The following is a 19,157-nucleotide window of genomic DNA, read 5'->3' on the forward strand; positions in this document are numbered from 1 at the left end:
TTTAAAAAAGAAATCTTTAAAAGAAATTTAAAAAAATTAAAATTATGAAATAGTTTACCACTGTATTATTTTACACTTGTGTGTCATTACAGAAGACACAGGTTTTATGAACAATTGGAAAGCTACTCACTGAAAAGAACTGCATTGATTTAAACTCCACCAAGCCAAAGTTAGTTGATAATTTCATCAGAGTTTGCCAGAAGCTTGTGTACAGCCTACTGTGAAGAAACTACCTGTGCAAAATATGAGTGTGAAGCATAGGGAGGGATGTAACAAACCCAAACCAAACACCTTTTTAAAGCACCATGAGCAAAAGAAAGTTCACTTAAGTTATTTCTGGGGTCCATTCCCTCTGCAAACCACATTTCTATTGACAGCTGCCCACAGCCCAGGCAGGCCTGGGGTCCGCAAGTCCTCCCTCTCTGTCCTGTGCCTTTGCTCCCCCGCAGCTGAGAGGTGTGCTTCCGGAGACTCGCCTGTACGGTCCCCAGTTGTTATTTTGATCGCATGATATTTCCTTTGATAAATGGATGAAATACAAGTACCAGAGAAAGTGGTTTCTGTAAAAACTAGATGGACTGCTTTGGGCTAACTCAATAAAGGTGATTCTAAACAACGGATGCAACTCTCAAAGACTGGAAAATCTAGCAGTGTGCACTCCCATAATGCCCAGCGGTCGTGGTGTATGCTTGTAGGCTGACCAAGGATGAGACAGTGTGCCCAGGCTAAAGGAAAAAAAAAGGCTTTCCCCCACTTCCCCACACTGTGAAATAATTTTCCCATTACTTTAAGGGAAAATAAAATGTATCTATATTTAAATCATCTCCTCAACTGACTCTTTCAATTAACTAACCAAGGCAAATTGGACTTGATAGGAGGGTTTCTACTGTAGTTACATGAAAATAGTTACTCTTGATAACAAGTTATCGTATTTAAAACATGGGCAGAATGAGGTTCCTAGGATATGGCCCAGACCTATAATGCTTTCTGTGTGTGTGTTTTAGACACAGTCATTCACTGCCTGTTATCTACATCAAATGGAGACTATTAGTTGGATAACTCAATCGCCTCAGGGTTATTTACAACCAGAACAAGACCCCCACACCCATCTGAGGCTAGCTCTGGACTTGCTTTAACAGCCGGCCTACTTCTTAAGCACTACAACAGCCCCATCTTTGTTGGTGTTTGAGAACTGATTCAAGTTATTTGCTAGAAAACAAGAAACTTTCAGCAGGAAAAGACAATGTTAATGATATCAGTAATGCATAAAGACACCAAAGAGGGGAACATACAAAAGAGAGCAGCGGCCCTGCAGACAGGTACCACCTGAAGGCTTAGGGCTTATCAGAAATCCAGCAAAATATGGCCCTCAGCTTGTTTTGTAAATAAAGTTTTAATGAAACACAGTCACACATACTTATTTACATACTGTCTATGGCTATGGGTGCTTTATAATACCAAGCCAGGTAGTTGCGATAGAGACCTAAAAAAAAAAAAAAAAAAAAAGACTAAAGTAAATATTTACTATCCAACCATTTAAAGAAAAAGTTTTCCAATCTAGCTCTTAAGGAGCAATGCTATACTAGGAAGTGCTCTACAAGGTATCACTATAACTGTTTTCTAAAGATGTTCTGGAATTTTGCCACCACGGATTAATTCCTCAAGTTTATCCCCAATAATGAGAGACAAGCCAAGTGACTAAATCACTGACACTGTCTTATGACACAAATTTCTCCTCAATTTCCCCTTTAGGGTGCCTCCTGGAAGGATTCACTCAAGACCATGCTATGCAGATAATTCCAGGCAGACATTCTGATCCTGTACAAAGTTGTTTGTTTGTTTTTTTTTAAGATTTTATTTTATTTATTTTTTTGACAAAGACAGCAAGAGAGGGGACACAAGCAGCAGGAATGAGAGAGGGAGAAGCAGGTTTCCCTCTGAGCAGAGAGCCTGATGCAGGGCTCAAACCCAGGACCCTGGGGTCATGACCTGAGCCAAAGGCAGATGCTTAATGATTGAGCCACGCAAGTGCCCCAAAGTTATTCTTTTCTCCACCCTGATACCCCTGTCTACCTACCTGTGGGTCTCAGTGGCTTCAAAGATGATGACTTTCACAGATCTTATAGTTTGCAGGTAACCAGGAGGAGCCAAGAAGGTCGCTTGGCCATGACTGACAAGCAGAAGCAACCTTTTTATAGGTTGTTTCTCTGGACATGACACTGTCTTACAAGCTTGAGCTGAGGGCTCCTTACCTCTAAACATATAAGCAAAGACCACTTTTGAAGGGAAAGAAGAGACAGTCAATGAAAAACAGAAGGTGCCCTTGAGTCTCTACCTACCCCGGTGGACATGGAGGTGGTGGGTCCAGCAGAAGAAGCAGTAGGCCACAGGTCAGAAGACTTGGGTCCTAGTGCTCATTTTGCCAGTAACGAGATGCATGACCTTAAGCTAGTGACTTTTCTTCCCTAGACCATACAAGGTTAAACATCTACCCCTAAAGTCCCTCTTGTGCTAAAATTCAAGATTTCTATGATGCCAGCCTCAGAAGACGGTGCTGTTCCTACCCGTGCTTTGTATCTACCAAGCACTATATAAATGTGAGCAATTGTTATTGTTTTGGATGCCTTTAAATGCATGCCTTTAAACTTAAGTGCAGATTCTTCCCCAATGTAACACTCAACAACCTAGAAGCAAATTCTAAGCAACAGAGCATACCCATAAGGAATGAAGACTGTCATTCCTAATGGCCTTCTCAGTTAGCACAGTTTTTGTTTGTTTGTTTGGCTGGTTGGTTGGTTGGTTGGTTGGTGGCAATTCTCTGATCTACAAACCAAATTCAGTCAGCCTTCCTGAATACTTCCAACTGGAGAACTGATTCAGTCATGGCCTGTATTTCGTATAGCAGTGCAGAGTCACACCTACCCCTCACTCCCTGAAAATCCTAGTGCAGGTTAGGACTAAGAACTAGGACTCCGGATGTTAAGTTTTTAAACATCCTCTGCCCTCTTCTTGTAATGGATATAAACTGCTAGTGGGGGGTGGAGAAGAGGGAGTCAGTCATGAATCTCCAAATAAAATTCATCAGTTATGGGTGTAGAAGCACTGATAGTACCCCCCATAATTCCTTCTACCTCCCCAGAGCCAGCCCACTTCTAGCTACCAATTTCTGCAACCTTTTACCAGAGGGTTTCTCAGAAGACCCAGAAATCGGCTCTGCCCACAAGCCTGGCAGGCTGGAAGCGTTGGGGAAAGAAAGCCCTCCTGGGCAGCAGCCCTGCATAAAATCCTCGTGAATGTGAACGCCCCAGCGCCTTCACCTCTCAGGTAGGACAGCTCCCAATGGTGTGTTCGGTGACACTTCCTTGAGTTTCTCCCCTGAATTTAAGCTCTATCATCGACAAGTGCCCCCCCCCCACTTGACAAGAAAACCTTCAAGGACGGCCTTCTCAGTGGGCTCCTTGTCTCATTCCCCCATGCTCCTGTTTTCATTTTTGTTTCGTTCTGTTTACCTTTCAAGTAAATTATTTCTATTCAGATTTTTGTCTTAAGGTTTGTTACTGGGGAATCCAAACCAAGACAATGAATGTGAGCTAATTAGTTCTTTTAAATTAGAGTAATAAGCATTTTCAACCCAAATCAGTAGAATATCAGGTACGAGACATTTATAGCCAAGGAAGCAGAACAGAATCTAAGAATTATCAACAGCCTAAAAGCCAGCAACAACTAACTGAAGTGGGAGAAAGTCCAAGCATCCCACGGCCTTTTTTCCTTTAAGGTCAAATTCACTGACGTTCTAAGAGTTAGTTTTGGTTCATGGTGACTTTCTCAAGAAATGAACTATGCTCCCTTCTGGTCAGATGTGTTCTAGAAAGCTCTGGGTTTCCAGGATTTCTAGTGGGAGTCCTTGATATTATTGAGATCATTACTCAGCACCACGCAGCGATGGACTGGTTGGTCTCAATGTGCTCTTATCCAAGAGGCCAGCAGATTTGGGCCTAGAGAACCAGGTCGTCCTCAAAAGGCCAATGTTCCTGTTGCTTTTGCCATGAATTTGTAGCAGGCATCCTTAAGCTAAATCAGACCTGATCCTCAGAGAGTTCTAAATGCAAGGTAAACAGAAATCAAAACCTTATGGCTACGCCTAAGGAAGAAAATCATAGAAATAGGGCATATATAACAAGGTGGTAGCACAAAGGTATCAATTAGGATCCCAGCAGGAAGAAGAATTTACTTAATTAAAAAAGATTTTAATTAAAAGACTACTTGGAGAGGTGCGAGCTGCTTTAAGGGAGAATAAGGGATATTGAAAGCGACCCAGAGATCAGCCCCAGTGAGATGTGCCCACTACCCCCAGGGCAGCAGCCAGTGGAGAAAACCACATTAAGTCACTGGAGCCACAGTCAGAGTTGGAAGCCTTGCAGGGGCCGGAGCCAAGGTTTCAGAGGAACATAGTAGCAAAGCAGGAGGGATCACAGATTCTCTCCCCCACCACCCAACCGTCTCTTTCCAGTGCCACCCATTGGCTGAACCCAGGAGAAACAAAGGGCACAGCAGTCGCTGTGATCAGTGATCGGACAATCAGACAAGGTGGCCCCACGGGGTAAGGGGAAGGGCAGAGAAGTAAAGGGAGTAAATGGGGGGTGAGGAGCAGGACAAAGGTAAAAAACCCACAGGCCTGTGGTGCAGAGCTGAATTTGTTGGAACCTCAGTCTTCATGCGTAAAACTTTGTAGTCATTTCATTTCTTTCCTTAATACTCAGTTCACCATTTCCATCCTTTTATTATGAAAATACTCACACATACAAAAAAGTGAGAGAGTTTTAGAGTGAACACGTATATACTTACCACATGGCTTCTACCACTGACCTTTTACTACTTGCTTTACCATCTCTGTATCGCATATGTATTTACCCCTCTCCCCAACCATCAGGCAGGAAATTTATTTTTTATGTATTTCAATATAAATTTCAGACATCAGTACACTTGTCCCTAAATACTTCAGCAGCGTATCATTTACTTAGTTCAACTTTAACTGCCATTACGCTGCAGCTTATTCTCAGCTCTACTGTACATCGACACGCATACAGTATTTATGCACACACACATAGACATGTATAAGCCAATGGGTGAATGGGTCAATCAATTGGCTGCTTTCAGCTGGGCTGCCCAGGGGCATTCTTTTTATCAAACATGTTGGTCCTTACAAAACAAAGCCCGGAAAAACCTCTGCAAGCACTCCAGCTTTCCCTTGCTTTACTTTCCAGGGATTAGAGAATTGATCTTCTCAAGCAAGCCAGGGTCAGCACAGTAAAACTGAAGAGGAACGCTAGAGAGCTTGAGTACTGTTCTCCTCTGGACCTCACAGTCAGATCTCATTACGAGAGAGGGACTGGCTTCATCCCTTCTCCTGCAACCTGACCTTTTCAATCATACCGCCAATGCCATTCCCCACACAGCCTCCTTTCCCTTTGGTTTCAAAGACAGATGCGAGAAGGAGGGGAATTGAACATTGGACTGTTAATGCCTCCTCCCCCACTATCTTTTGATGTAGGAGTAAAGGGTATTATTGTCTTTGCTTCGTCACCTCCCAAGACGTGATAAAACGCAGATCTGGGGGCAGCCCTGGAAGTTACTTCAAAATCTACCAGTTCCCCCATGTAGCAAAAACGACATATTTCACAGTATGGACTCAATCAGACGCTCCTCGAACACCCACAATTCCAATAGCCATTGGCAGCACAGAGGCAGGATTTAAATTCCAAAACAGCTGCAGACTGAGTCCTGAGAGATTTCCTTCTCTAAATCACACTGCCCTGTGGGTTTTCAAACATCTCCTCCAGTGAAGCAAGTGTTGGCGCGTGGAAGCGACACGTTTCCTGCATGGTGCTGGAGGAAAGAAATGAATTCAGGGGCTGGGAGCAGAATCCAATTACACATGATGTTAAAACATATTTGCCCACAAGGCCATCACTTTCCATTCCGCAGCTGCCCGGGGAAGGCCAAGTGCACGCAAGACACTCCACAGGGCAACGGAGGGGACCCACAGGTGAAGACGGCATGGTGCTTGCCTTGACAAAGTTACAAATCTAACTGAAATCATGAGTCAGGCACACCAATCACGTAATGCAAAGGAGAATGGGAGAAATCACAAATGGCTCCTGGCTGGGAGGGCACGTGAAGACTTCACAGAACAGGGCCAAGGGAGCCATGCTTTGAAGGGTCATTGCAGTCCAGGATTATTCCAAAGGGCAGATCAACATGCCAACAGCTTTGTATTGGGACAATGAAGAGGTGGTCTACAGAATAGCAAATAACCCAGTGTGGCTGGAATACAGGTTGTGTATTCGGCGAGAAGACAGGAAAAGTAAGGTGGAGCCATATTGCAACAGACCTCCGATGCTCAGGTTTACTTTGGGAGGCAGGAGGAGCCTGAAAAGAATATTAAACACAAGAGTGACAGGATTAGAACTGCATTTTAGGAAGATTATTCCAGCAGAGAGTGTGGTTCACTCAAAATGGGGACAGAGTAGATATCATAGAAATAGAATAGAACAGCTATCCATATCATATCAGAATAGGTAGCATAGCACCTTTTATATCTACTCTCTTAATACCACAGTAAAGAAGGTAGCTAAGAAAATTTTTTTATATTCTAACTGCAAATAACCTCTGTTTGGGTAAGGAGCCATACAGCTTATACATGAAAATTTGTTACTACTACAGTGGCTATATATGATCTTGATATATCATTGTGAGTCTTTGGTTCTACACAAAGCCCCAAATGAATGTTGGCTATTTTTATTAAACTCTAAGGCTGATTCCAGGTCTTTCATCAATAACATGAACTTTATGACCTATGATCTAGATACCAAAAGTCATCATCTAACAATATAATCTCCAAAAATCTATAACATAAAATTAAGGAAATGAAATTATTTTCAAATCCATTTTCACGGGAGCCAAAACTCAATTATACATTCGTGTCAGAGTTGTCAATATTTGAGGTTACATCGAGTATGAAAAAGCGACCATCTCTACCACTATATAAACTCTGTAAACCATAATGAATCTAACTAATACATACTAACTTTGGAGGGCAATTATTACCAAAAGTTAAAGGGGTTTCCTAGGTGCATTTCTGGAAATCATAGTATCTCATTTATTTATCACACAAAACCTTTGTGGTTGGTATTATGAGTCTTAAATTTCAGATGGAAATCTAAGGCATAAAGAGATTAAGTACTTTATCTGGGGTCAGGCATCCATAAGTTTTAAAACTAGGGTTCAAACCCAGGTCTGTTTATTGGATCCTTGCTACAATTCCTCCAAGTTGAAAGGATGTGTGTTATGTGTGTAGGTTGTGACCAAAGCCCATCAATTACTTTAAAATAACTATCAGCAGAATGCTTCTTTTTTTTTTTTTAAATGAATGTCGTACTTGTTTAACTACACTAATTAGGAACTCCTACAGTATCGAAGAGATGTTTAAGAAACCAACAGAAAACCTTGAGACTAGAAAGATAAACCTTGAAATACGCCACAACGAAGGTCTAGAAAACATCATTTGCCACTAAAGAAAATGGCTAAACAGGGGAGGAATGGAAAATTTCAACGCCCTGCTGAGTCCTGTAGACCGTCCCTAAAACCCAAAAGGGTCTTCTATAGGAGACATCTGGAGGGATTCTGGAGTACCTTCCAGCTAGCACGACTGCTTCTCAATTGCGAACAGCCCCTCAATCATCATGTACTTTGCAGGCCCACTAACCAGCCAGGAGAATGACTGAAGGCAGTACCAGTTCTTTGTACATTGTGTCCTATGTTATGCATGGAGCCTCTGTGAGAGTGGCAGATCTCATCGGTGAGTTTCCTTCTGACTTCAGAGCTAGACTCGAGCATGTTGCAGTGATCACGCTCTTATCCATTAGCTGCAGGAACATCCCTGGATTGATGCGAAGCAACAAGGGCTAGGGACTGGACAACCCAGGTTCATGTCCTGGCTCTACCTCCTTCCTCCTTGCTAAGTCATCTGCTCTTGACTTCCCAGTAGGGCAAGGGTTCCACAATCAAATGAGATCATTTCTATGAAAGTGCTTTGAGATGTGTGGTGGTTCAACCCAAGGTATCAATTTATTTTCGCTGGGATCAGTCCACACTGTCTTTAGCCCCAACAAAGCAGGCTGTGGTATCTAAAAACTGATTTTTATATTTTAAGATGCATATCTCACTGAATAAATTATCCTACCACGAATAGTCCTTTTTGTTATGGGACACAAATAGAAGGAGCTTCCAGAAAACTATAAAGAAAATAATTGGAGTTCCAGTTGATGTGCCTTAGGAATTCACTCTATTTAATCAACTAGATAGTCCCTTTACTTTTTAAGAGGGATTAATTTTACCTTGTATAAAATGGAGCAAATAAGTAGCAACAAATAGCATATATTCATGTAAATATATAAATATTTTTGCATCCTATTGCAAACCAATCTGGGTCAATTTGCTTAGTTTTCAGGGCCTTTTGTTAAATTATGATTGCTTCAAACACATAAAGATAGATAGCAACTACTTGCCTTTCAACCAGGTTGTACACTAAAATGAATGCAAATTCTAGGCCAAATTCTGCCACATACACAAATATTTCTTGGTAAGAAGTCACAAAAATTCTCATAAACTTACTCTTTTTAACATCCCCTGTCGGTTTAGGAACTCCAAAGCACTCCATGAGAAACTACCCACCACATCTGGTCACTTTCTTCCTGGGTACATGGCCAAACTACATTTCCCAGCCTCCTTACAGTTAGGCTGGGCCCATGGGACCATATTACAGCCTGGCGCAGAAAAATCTGTCACACAAGCTTTCTTTCTCTTTACCTTCAGTGACACCTTGAAAGCTCACTTCAAAGATGATGGTATTATAAGATAGAGGTTACAAAGACCTCATGACTCAGGTTTTCAAGTCATCGCTTGAAGGAGAGCAAGCCAGGAGAGCTGCCCAACAAGAAACATTCACTTTGGACTTGGAGTAAGTGAAAAATACATTTTCTGTTAAGTCACTGAGATTTGGAGTTGTTTGTTACAGCAGCAAGCACCTTGCTGAGGCAGATACATCAATATCCTAGCGGCAGAATCAGCAAATCAGTTAGGGGGAGCAGGCAAATGAGTCCACTATTAAGTGAGTGGAATACATGACTGAATGGGGCTTTAGCCTAACTGCTGAGCAGCTTGACTCTTGAGTTTACTGGTGCTTATTCTCTGTCTATGCAAAAACAGAGAGACTATATACTCTTTCTATCTATTCATATGTTTCACCAATGAAAACATTATTTCTAACATCATTTATGCTAATTAACAAACCATTTGGCCTGGATTTATGCTAAAAGTTATTTTCATGTATTTTCCAAGCCACCTCTGAGAGTAGACTCCATAGTAAAGGTCAAGCGGTTACTAGCCCTGGAGCATGGATTTCTCACTAGCTCAGAGATAAAGCTCGAAATATTTGACCACTGACATAGCACAGTCACTGAGAGATTAAAATAGATGTAAACTCTTATGCCAGAATGGTACCTTCTACGCCAGATTACTTTGAGAGTTAATTAAGTACCCCTAGGGTACAGATTAAAGTAATTCACACAGTGACTGTTTATACTGAAGTATTTTAAAAATAAATTACAAGCAATATAACAGGCATCTAATTCACAGCCATCATCCATTTTATTTATTTCTCTGCTCACTCTAAGAATTATGAGCAAAGGATCATGGGACCTATTCCTAAGTGTAAAATTAGATCGATAAAATTAGCCATCTGTCCAAGGAAGGCTCTAAACTCAGGTTGTATTTAAGTATTATGTTTCCAATTGCCCAGATGTTAGAGAAAAGTGCCTGCTGATACAACTCCTTTTGCACAATGTAAACCATTAACTGGCTAATATAAACTTATTACACCAAGAAAAATAAATAGCATTAACATTACATTAAATCTGATTCCAGATCCTGGGTGCCCTGTCAGCAAACACAAGTGTTAAGATTTAAATTGCTTAGGATTTGCAGAGTCAGATGAAGAAAGAATCTTCAAGTGTCTTTAGGGGAGTGAGGAGGAAGGGACTGGAAATGAGATGAAATGGAATATTCAGGATGAATATTCTTGGTCGGTGTGGTTGGTTACGATAATAGTAATTACTATGATTATTGTTGAATGATCGATCGTATCCTAACTTTGTGGAGTGCATCAGCTCTTTCAAAGCACTGCTCCGTTTTATTTCCTTTGATTCTGAAAATAAACTGGTGGGGATATCTGGGATAAACGGGGGGTTTCACGGCCGAGAATCATTCATAGGAAAGAAAGAGCCAGTGGAGCCTGGCCTCTGACATTCCTTGTCACTGGGAGTGGCTCTTGAATTACTCCAATCTACTGATCAATCAAACCCCAAGCCTTTCTTAGCTCTCAAGCTTCATGGAGATTTCCACTGACGCCCAGTCATGCATCCGTCTGGCTAATTCTCTTTCAGGAACAGCTGCTCCCCTTTCACCACCAGACCCTGCAAAACCTCCCCAAGATAATTACCAGGCCAACATCACCCACCACCCTGGGGGTTACTGTTTCTCCAAGGAATCAACTCAGGCAAGACCACAAACCTGGTGGCCATATTTTCCAAACCAAAAACTAAGGCATGTGGTCAACCAGAGAGTCTTTCTAATTTGTCAATTAATTTATCGGAAAAATTTTAGGACTCAGTACAAATTAAATCACATGCAATCAATCATACATTCATATGTATGGAAAAGGAACATGAAATCCTAAGTGCCTGTGTTTCTTGTCATGCCCGGAACATAGTCCTTCAGTCACGTGTATTGACTTAGTTGCTTTCCTCTGCCCGGATTAAACGATCCGAGTCCTTTAAACACTGCCTTCCAGTCTCAGGCTCCTGTGCCTTTTAAATGCCTCAGTACATGTCTTGCCCAACCTAACCCTTCTAGCAACCTTAAATGACAGGATCTTTCCAATTTTAAAGATGAGGGTACAGAGACCACAGAACTAACACAACTTGCCTTACACCATCAAGTCACTAGTAAATAACAGTGTCAGGACTTGAACCAAAACTGTCAAATATTAAAGTCTGTGCTCCTACCCAAGAAGAAACCAGACTCAGAGGCTGAAAGCACAGGTGCAGTGGCGGCAGGGGGGGGGGGGGGGGGTGGGGGTGGAGTGGGTCTGAGGGAAATGAGGGCAGGGGTGGGGGACGGGTTACACACAGTTGCAAGGGGCTGTTTGTTAGTGCTATGGCAGCCTTTCCCTCCTTTGTATGGCCATCTCTCAATGAACAGGTTGCGGAAAGGGGGAGGGGCGCAGCGAAGAGAAACATTCACTCAGAGGAGATGTCGTTCAGCTGCCTTCCAAAGACCACAGCCCCAAATCCAACCTTCAGAAGACCTGTGGAGTTTAAGGTTACAACACAGACCCAGAGCAATGAGTTGTCACTGCAAATCCCACATGGTGTGGACAAAGGAAGGAACAGGAGACCGTGCATCTGGGGAGTATCTGGGAAGAAGGTCAGGATGCAAGGGAGGCTGACAGGAGCCTAAACTCTGCCTTGTCAGGTCTCAATGTGCGGACTGCAAACCATCTCATCAAGTCACCAGACGTTCTTGTTAAAAAGGCAGGCACTTGAGATGCATGCCAAGAATTCTCATTCACTAATGGATAAAGAAGATGTGGTGTATATATATATATACAATGGAATACTATGCAGCCATCAAAAGAAATGAAATCTTGCCATTTGCGATGACATGGATGGAACTAGAGGGTATTATGCTGAGCGAAATAAGTCAATCAGAGAAAGACAATTATCATATGACCTCTCTGATATGAGGAAGTTGAGAGGCAACATGAGGGGTAGGGAAGGAAAAAATGAAACAAGATGGGATCAGGAGGGAGACAAACCGTAAGAGACTCTTAATCTCACAAAACAAACTGAGTGTTGCTGGGGGGAGGCGGGTAGGGAGAGGGTGGTGGGGTTATGGACCCTGGGGAAGGTATGGGCTATTGGTGAGTGCTGTGAAGTGTGTAAACCTGGCAACTCACAGACCTATACCCCTGGGGCTAATAATATATATAATATACATAAATATAATAATATGATATACACACACACACACACAGAATTCTCATCCATGTGCAAGTTCAGGAACTACTTGCCTGGGTCAGAGGCCTGAGATTGGCTGAGGCTAGTCCTGCTCTGAGCCAGCTCTGAAAGGTTCGTCCTCTGCTTTCACCTGTGCCCCTGCGCCTGCCTCCCCACCCCCAAGCCCATGAGATTCGATTCCTGGAAGTAAGAGGTAAACATCTTCCAGCTCATTTAAGGAGTCTGAAGCCACACAATGGCAGCTTTCTTCAAAATGGGAGTGGACTCAAGGACAGGTTTGGGGGTTTCTGCTACAAATGGCCCTTTAGGGTCTGTTGTACCTCTTTACCTTTTCCCTTCTTCTATCCCTGAAATAGCAGGTACACTTCTAATATCTGTCACCTGACAGACTGTGGCCAAAGTCAGTGGCAGGGATCCTGACCAGCTCAAAAGATTTTCTGTTGCAATCATAACATCCCATCATCCCTCGAGTCAATGGGGAGCAACCAGTCCTGAGGGCCGAGCAGGTGAGGTGGAAGACACAGGCTATCCCCGGGGCCACTCTGTGGAAGCTCCCCCGGCAGCCTCCAACGCCCGAGGCCCTGTCTTCCAGAAACCCAGCTCTGCGGCACTGGACCACTTCTGAGCTAGACAGATGGCCAACTACTCCCAAAAGAATTGCAAGGTTATTAAAGCCTTGGGCTCAGGGTAAGAAACACGAAGCAAAAACCAAAAACACCACTCAGTTCCTTTCTGGCCAAATCACTCTTCCATGAGAAAGAATTCCAAGAAACGAGTACTGCCTCACGTTATGACATTTACACTTGACCTTGACCTCTTTGTCCCTTTACCTCACAGGGAATCCAAGGGGAGAGAGAGAGAGGGGAGGGGGGTTTCTTATAGGGATTAGATGTGGTGTGGAAACAAAGAGGAGGGTAGGAGGGCTGGCAAAATGGAGGAGTGGAGGAAATATTTCTGCTACGTTGCTTGGACTGCATGGATGTCTGTAGTTAGGTGCTGGGGAGATATATGGCCTTCAAGGGCGGAAATATGTGTGGCCTTTATGAGCTCCAGCATTCTCCAAGAAGCAAGACAATCTGGATCGCATTGTAGAGAAGGACTTTGGTTTGGAAAGGGAGAAGGAGGGACATACAGAAGAGATGAGCACCACCCCCCTAACCCCCCATCCCCCCACCAAATGCATGCTTTGGGAAGGGGACTTGCATGAGAGCTTCAAGTGGGGACATAAGCAGGCCCTCGTGACCAGCAGTTGTTCAGGCTGGCGTGCAGGAAACAGAAGAGGGAGGCCTCTGACTCTGTAGCCAATAAGCCTCACTCGAGCAGCAGCAGAAACCACCTAGAGGCTCCTGGATTCACCCTCAACAGCAGGCAAGATACATTGCCCGCCAGCTAACTATGCTCTTCCAGACTCTTGTTTTTTCTTTCTGGGTTTCTCTGGATCTTCCCTGTAGTCCAATTTTACAGGTAAGGAAATGCTGAGGGAGTGGAAAGGAAAGGGTAAGAGCTGTGCATCTCCCTAAAGACGGTCTTCTAAGGAAGACCTTCAATTCTCAGCCCTGACCTGGCCTTGTCTTACTGCCCCTGGGGCCTCAGGCAAACTGCAAAGACAAGAGGAAAGGCAGGGCCCTTGTGCCCCGGTCCACCAGCCCCTCTCTCTGGGCCAGAGAGGGAATTAACACCATGAGTTACCAATCTGCCTGTGGGAGAGGTGTGTGGCAGCTGTGTGTCTGGATTTCCCTTTCCCATCCTCCTGCTCTGCATCAGAAACGCCAGTCGTCCCTGTGCTTCCTGGGGACACTCTGGATAAGGAAGAAGTACCCACGCAGGAGGGCCTGGGTACTAGTTCCGGTTCAGCTTCTGATGTTAAGTTGGACAAATCCCTTAATCACCCTTAGCCCAGCTGTCAAATGAAGCCTTTTCACTTCCTTCCAGGTCTCTGATTCTAATCTGTGATCTGAAAAGGAGCGAAGGTTATGCGAAGTTTCCATGCCAGGGAGATGATGGTGTCCTCTACCCTACCTAGGGTCAGAAGCCCCTTTTTCTACCTCCAGGTCCTTGGATAGATCCTTGGCCCTCACAAGATTTAGCACCAGGAGTTGAATAAGAGAAAGGAAGTGGTTCATCGATGTGGTGACGTGGTTATACCCCCTGATTCTTGTAGATGACGTCAGTGGACAAAGGCTTCCAGAACTCCATCTCCGTATCATTCACACTGTTACCCTGGAAGGCCTGGGCATGATCCCATGTACAAATGTTTAACAGCACTTAGGAGGCCCCACACCCACAGCAGCAGGGATAACACGCTCCACCTGGCTCTGTCCCATGGGAGCCCCCCTGTTCAGCCAGGAGGGAGACGCCCTCCAGGACCAGTCTGCAGACCTCCGCTACCAGGACCGCTAAGGACTCCCTTCCTGGTCCTGACTAGCACAGCCCGAATCCCATTCCACCACTTACTAGTTGTGTGACCTTGGAGGAGATCTTTAATCTCTCTGAGCCACAACTTCATCTTCAGTTCAATAGGGGTAATAATAGTGCCCATCTCACAGAGCTGCTGGGTTGATTAAGTATCAGTACGTGCCAAGTTGTTAGAGCAGTGTAGCAAGCACTTAATTAGAGTTCGTTATTATTATTTCATTTGACTTAAGTTAAGAGCTGTCATTTCTTGTTAGTCTCGGCAAATGCAGAGGTTTCTTTATTAATGCCCAATGGCAGAAGATGAGCTATCTTGGGTGGAGGGAAAGGCTGCCTATGTTGGACTCAGACTGAACTCATCATTGAAGCTGCTACTTGCTTTTTTCCCACCAGAGCTAGGTGGGGATGGGGAATTTTCAGGTTGATTTTGAATCCAACAATTCCCCGTCTTTCAGGAGCGTTAGGAGACAGACAGGGTCATCCAAAGAAAACAGGATTATACAGCATGCCTACATGGTGGCCGGGCTCCCTTCAAAGTAATGTTCACAGACCAATTTCTGTTGAGGAAACAGGGTACAAAGAAATTCCTATATGGATCCTAGCAGGATTTTCTGGTGTCTGGGGAAGATTATAAATTAGCTGGTTGCTGTTCACATCAGAGCCAAGCAGGGCACATTCAGGTTTTAATCTGGACCAATTTTCCGGATCAAAAACTAGTCTTTCCAAGGGATGTAAATGAGCCCAGGAGGAAATTTTCCCCTGAAGTTTATAAAGTAGCTGTCATTTTAATCTGAGCAGCTTTCCAACCTGAAAGCCAGTGTCTGGAGAAAATTATAAAATAATGAAAAGCTCTTCTAGGCTGAACCTAGTCCAAACACCCCTTCTACCTCAAATTTGGTGTATTTAATATGCCAACATATTTAAAAAGATAGAGTTTCTACTATCAAAACCCTATTCAAGCTTCAAATAAAACCAAAGAGGCCAAGATGCATATGCATAGCATGAGTATCAGAATGAGAGTCCGGATGAACCAGGTAGAAAACATTTTTAGGAGAGTAGCTAAAAAAATAAAATAAAATAAAAATAAAAAATAAAATAAAATAAAATAATAAAAATTAAAAAAAATAAAAAAGGAAATAGGGTGAACCATATGAGCAGTTCTATATACACCAGGCTTTTGTGAAATGCTTTTGAAAAAATTCTGCTTAAATGGCTTGAAATCTATCCTTAAAAGAATATTACATACACTGCTTAAGCCTAAGAACTATAGATAGATAGATATAACTAGGCATCGCTCAAAAACTGTGACTAGGTGGTTTTATGGGAATAACCCCTCAGAATACAATGATCATGATGTGCTTATCTTAAGGAGAAAAGTTAGAAAGAAGCCCTTTACTGAAATCCTTGAAGATGTGTGTATGCATGCATGTGAGAAACAATTTAATAGAATATCGCCTTGGACTGCTGCTATCATCTCTCTAGAATAGCTGGTAATTTAAGTGTGTTGCAGATTATGATAATGACTAAATTTCAAGGCAGGTAGCAACAGACACAGCTTGAAGAGTGAGGGGTCCCCCAAAGCTGAAAGGCAACAAGTCGTATTTCCAAATGAAGAAATCCTTGAGCAGTGAAAATATTTAAGCAGCCATATGGGAACCTGCCAACATTATTTTCTTCACCCTCTGATAAATTTCCCTGGTTTGTCTCTTTCTTATAGAATCGTTATTTGTGAAGATAAACTGCACTTTCTGCAGAGTTTTGCAGACTGCATTCAAATAAAGTTATATTGCTTTCCATTGTTCATAAGATGTAATTAATCCCATAAGACAAACTCGCTTACAAAGTAAACTAAAAACCAAAAACCAAAAAACAAAATCCCAGAAAAACACAGATTTTTCAGCATTCAAAATACAGCCTCAGCAAAATAGAATAAAAATCGTTATTCAGGCAACAACGTTTAGAACTTTATTGTTTAGAACGCTGTAACCTGAATAATCTCACAACACAGACCAACTCAAAGCAGACAAAAATACACCAAGAACTTTTACCAGTGTAACTAGAGGAAATGCAGGTTAATTCTTTGTAATAGCCTACAACACCATACACCTTCTAACCGCCCTCGCAAAGACAGACAGGCGCTCCAAACTCTGTAAAATTAACCCACCAGGCACTTCTTTTTTAAGAAAACGGCCCCAGAGCAGAAACCATCCTTAAAAGCAGAGGCCACTTTCTACACACTGCCAGGGCAGGACCAGAGATGGGCACAGGGAACTCCAGGCAAATCTTCAGACACTTAACAGGAAATGGCTGGGCTCTGGACAATATGAATTCAATAAAGATGTTTAGAGACACAGGAGGAGCTGTTTGACTTCTCTTGCACAGTTGCAATCCTCTGTAATTGAGACAGCATGATCGCTGTCCCTGCTCTCAGCTCTGTGCTCAAACACACAGCCCTCCACCTCTACTGTGTCTGGAAAATAGATTATTCTTTTAACAAACAAACATCCCTGGAACCGCCGGAGCTGGGGCGGCGGGGTGGGGGGGGGGGGTTGCGGGGGGCGGGGTGGAGCGCGGCTGAGGGCGAGGTCGCGTCTTTTCCCACCTCTGGGCAGAGATGAACCCAGTTAAACTGCCGCGGGTCTGTGGGGTAGAGGGGCGGTGCGTTGCCCGCTCCGCGTCCAGGCAGGGACCGCTACCCGGGCGCTCCGGGCGTGGTGCCCCCACCCCCCCCGCCGGCGCTCCGAGCGCGTTACCTGGTTTTCGGAGAGCTGTTCTGAGCGACACTGCACTGGGTCCGAGGCTGGAAGCCAGAAGCAAGAGCTGGAGCAAGAAGCCTAGGATTAAATCCATTTCACGGCGGGCGCCTGCAAAGTTTCACCAAGTCCCGGACGCACCAGGAAAGGGCGTCTCCTGGGGGACGTGGGGGAGCCGGCCCCCGTGGATCCCAGCCGGGGTGAGGAGGTGGAGGGCTGAGGGAGCTGGTCCAGCAACCACGGAGGAGTCGGAGAAGGCAGGGCTGCTGCCGGGAGGTCGGCGTGCGGGAGTGAAGTCCTCTAGGAGCTGCAGGGCTTTTCCGAGGCGGGGGGGGGCGGGGGCGGCGAAGGAAGCCGACGGGGAGGGACCGGCTGGCGGTGGGAGGGAGGGAAGCTCGACCCGCCCGGGGATGGAATTACAATCGAGTGGAAGTGAGGGGGCAGGCTCCGAGACAATTTACTCTTCGCCCACCTCTGGGGCCGACAGCCCGCCCATCACCTTTCAACGACCCCCGGCTCAGACCTTCCCTGCCAGTGACCTAGATTGGGGCGCTAGGAGGGGACGACTTCAACCACTAGAGTCGCAGGGCGGGAGTTAGGGGACAGTGAGTCCAGGACCCTCTGCAGTCCTGACCCTGAAATCTGGCGCCGCTTCCCGTCCCCCGGCTGTACCCTCTTCCCCTCCTCCAGCCGCGCCCCTGTAGGTCACTACCACCCAGCTTGGGGACTTTTCCCAACACCTCCTAAGGTTGCTCGGGTCTGTCCAGCGCACTGTGGGGGAGGGAGGGTGCCTGCGGTTTGCAAGTGGGGGAGGATAAGAGGAAGAGGGGGCGGGACTGGCCGAGTCTAGGGCGCTAAGAAGATAAATGGGATTTAAGGCGCGCAGATGGAGAGCGGAGGCCCCGCCACTCGGTTGGAAACGCGGGGTGGAGATTAGGGCCCAACGCGGGGGAGCGGGGTCCCCTCCCTGCAGAGAAAGGCAAGTTGAGACCCTCCAGGGGAAGCGATGAAAGTCCAGGTTAAACCTGGCGTCGGGGAGACGACCGGAGCTCAAGCCCCCTGGCGGACGGAGAAGACCAGACTGGGACCTGGGCCCCTGCGCCCGCCAGCTGAGCTGGCGTTGGGGGCCGGGGTGAGGTCCTGACCACTGATTCCGGGACCTGGATTCCCGGGTCAGCTCCTTTCTCTCCTGGATTTGTGCCCTAAGACTCAGTAAAACACGCCTTTTGTCGGGTTTCCTGGTGGCGCGGCGAGAAGGGAGACCCCGGGACTCAAGTCCAGTTACACACTAGCGTGCTGATCTTCAAGTCAACGAGAAGAGAAAGCAGATACAACAAATAAACCAAGAGAGCATAAACCTGAAAGAAAACACAGGCTTGGCCAATTCCTGGGGAAGATCAAAGGCCCTAGGAAGTGCCCCGCAGAGGGAGCCAGCGCTTGCTGGCTGGGAGGACCTCACCTGCAAGGTGTCCTGGCCCTTCATTGTTAACCTAGGCTTGGGACAGCAGGAGGGAGCAAGGTTGACCAATATCTCTCCGCAACCCCCTCCCCGTTTCTCCTCCTCTTTTTAGGAATGAAGTTTGCCCTAGCTAGAAGTTTTGTAATGAGCCCAATCTTGTTTGTTTGTTAGCAAAGCCTGAGAATATGTCCCTTACCTGCTGGCGTCCCCAAGTGTGCAACTGCCCATTAATAAATTCAAGTCCCACTCCCAACTCGAGGATTTACAAGTCTTAGCTGTGACGCCAGACCCTGTTCTTTTACATGAAGTTAGAGTAAAAAAGTTGAACAGACAGTGGACCTCACTTCCAAGGTGATAACAAGGCCATGTTTGGATACCAGGCAATGTGACTGCCCT

The 19,157-nt window shown here is 45.1% G+C and overlaps 1 protein-coding gene across 1 annotated transcript in view; it reads right to left on the reverse strand.

The window, feature by feature from the left end:
* EGFLAM (EGF like, fibronectin type III and laminin G domains) overlaps positions 1-17,620 on the reverse strand; it is a 179,100-nt gene extending 161,480 nt beyond the window's left edge. Inside the window, exon 1 of the mRNA XM_044232521.1 lies at positions 17,303-17,620. Within this exon, the coding sequence (XP_044088456.1) occupies positions 17,303-17,399 (97 nt within the window). The 5' untranslated portion in view covers positions 17,400-17,620. The remainder of the gene's footprint in view (positions 1-17,302) is intronic.
* Positions 17,621-19,157: the final 1,537 nt, after the last annotated feature.

Source organism: Neovison vison, chromosome 1 (assembly GCF_020171115.1).
Source record: "Neovison vison isolate M4711 chromosome 1, ASM_NN_V1, whole genome shotgun sequence".
Classification (NCBI taxonomy): domain Eukaryota; kingdom Metazoa; phylum Chordata; class Mammalia; order Carnivora; family Mustelidae; genus Neogale; species Neogale vison.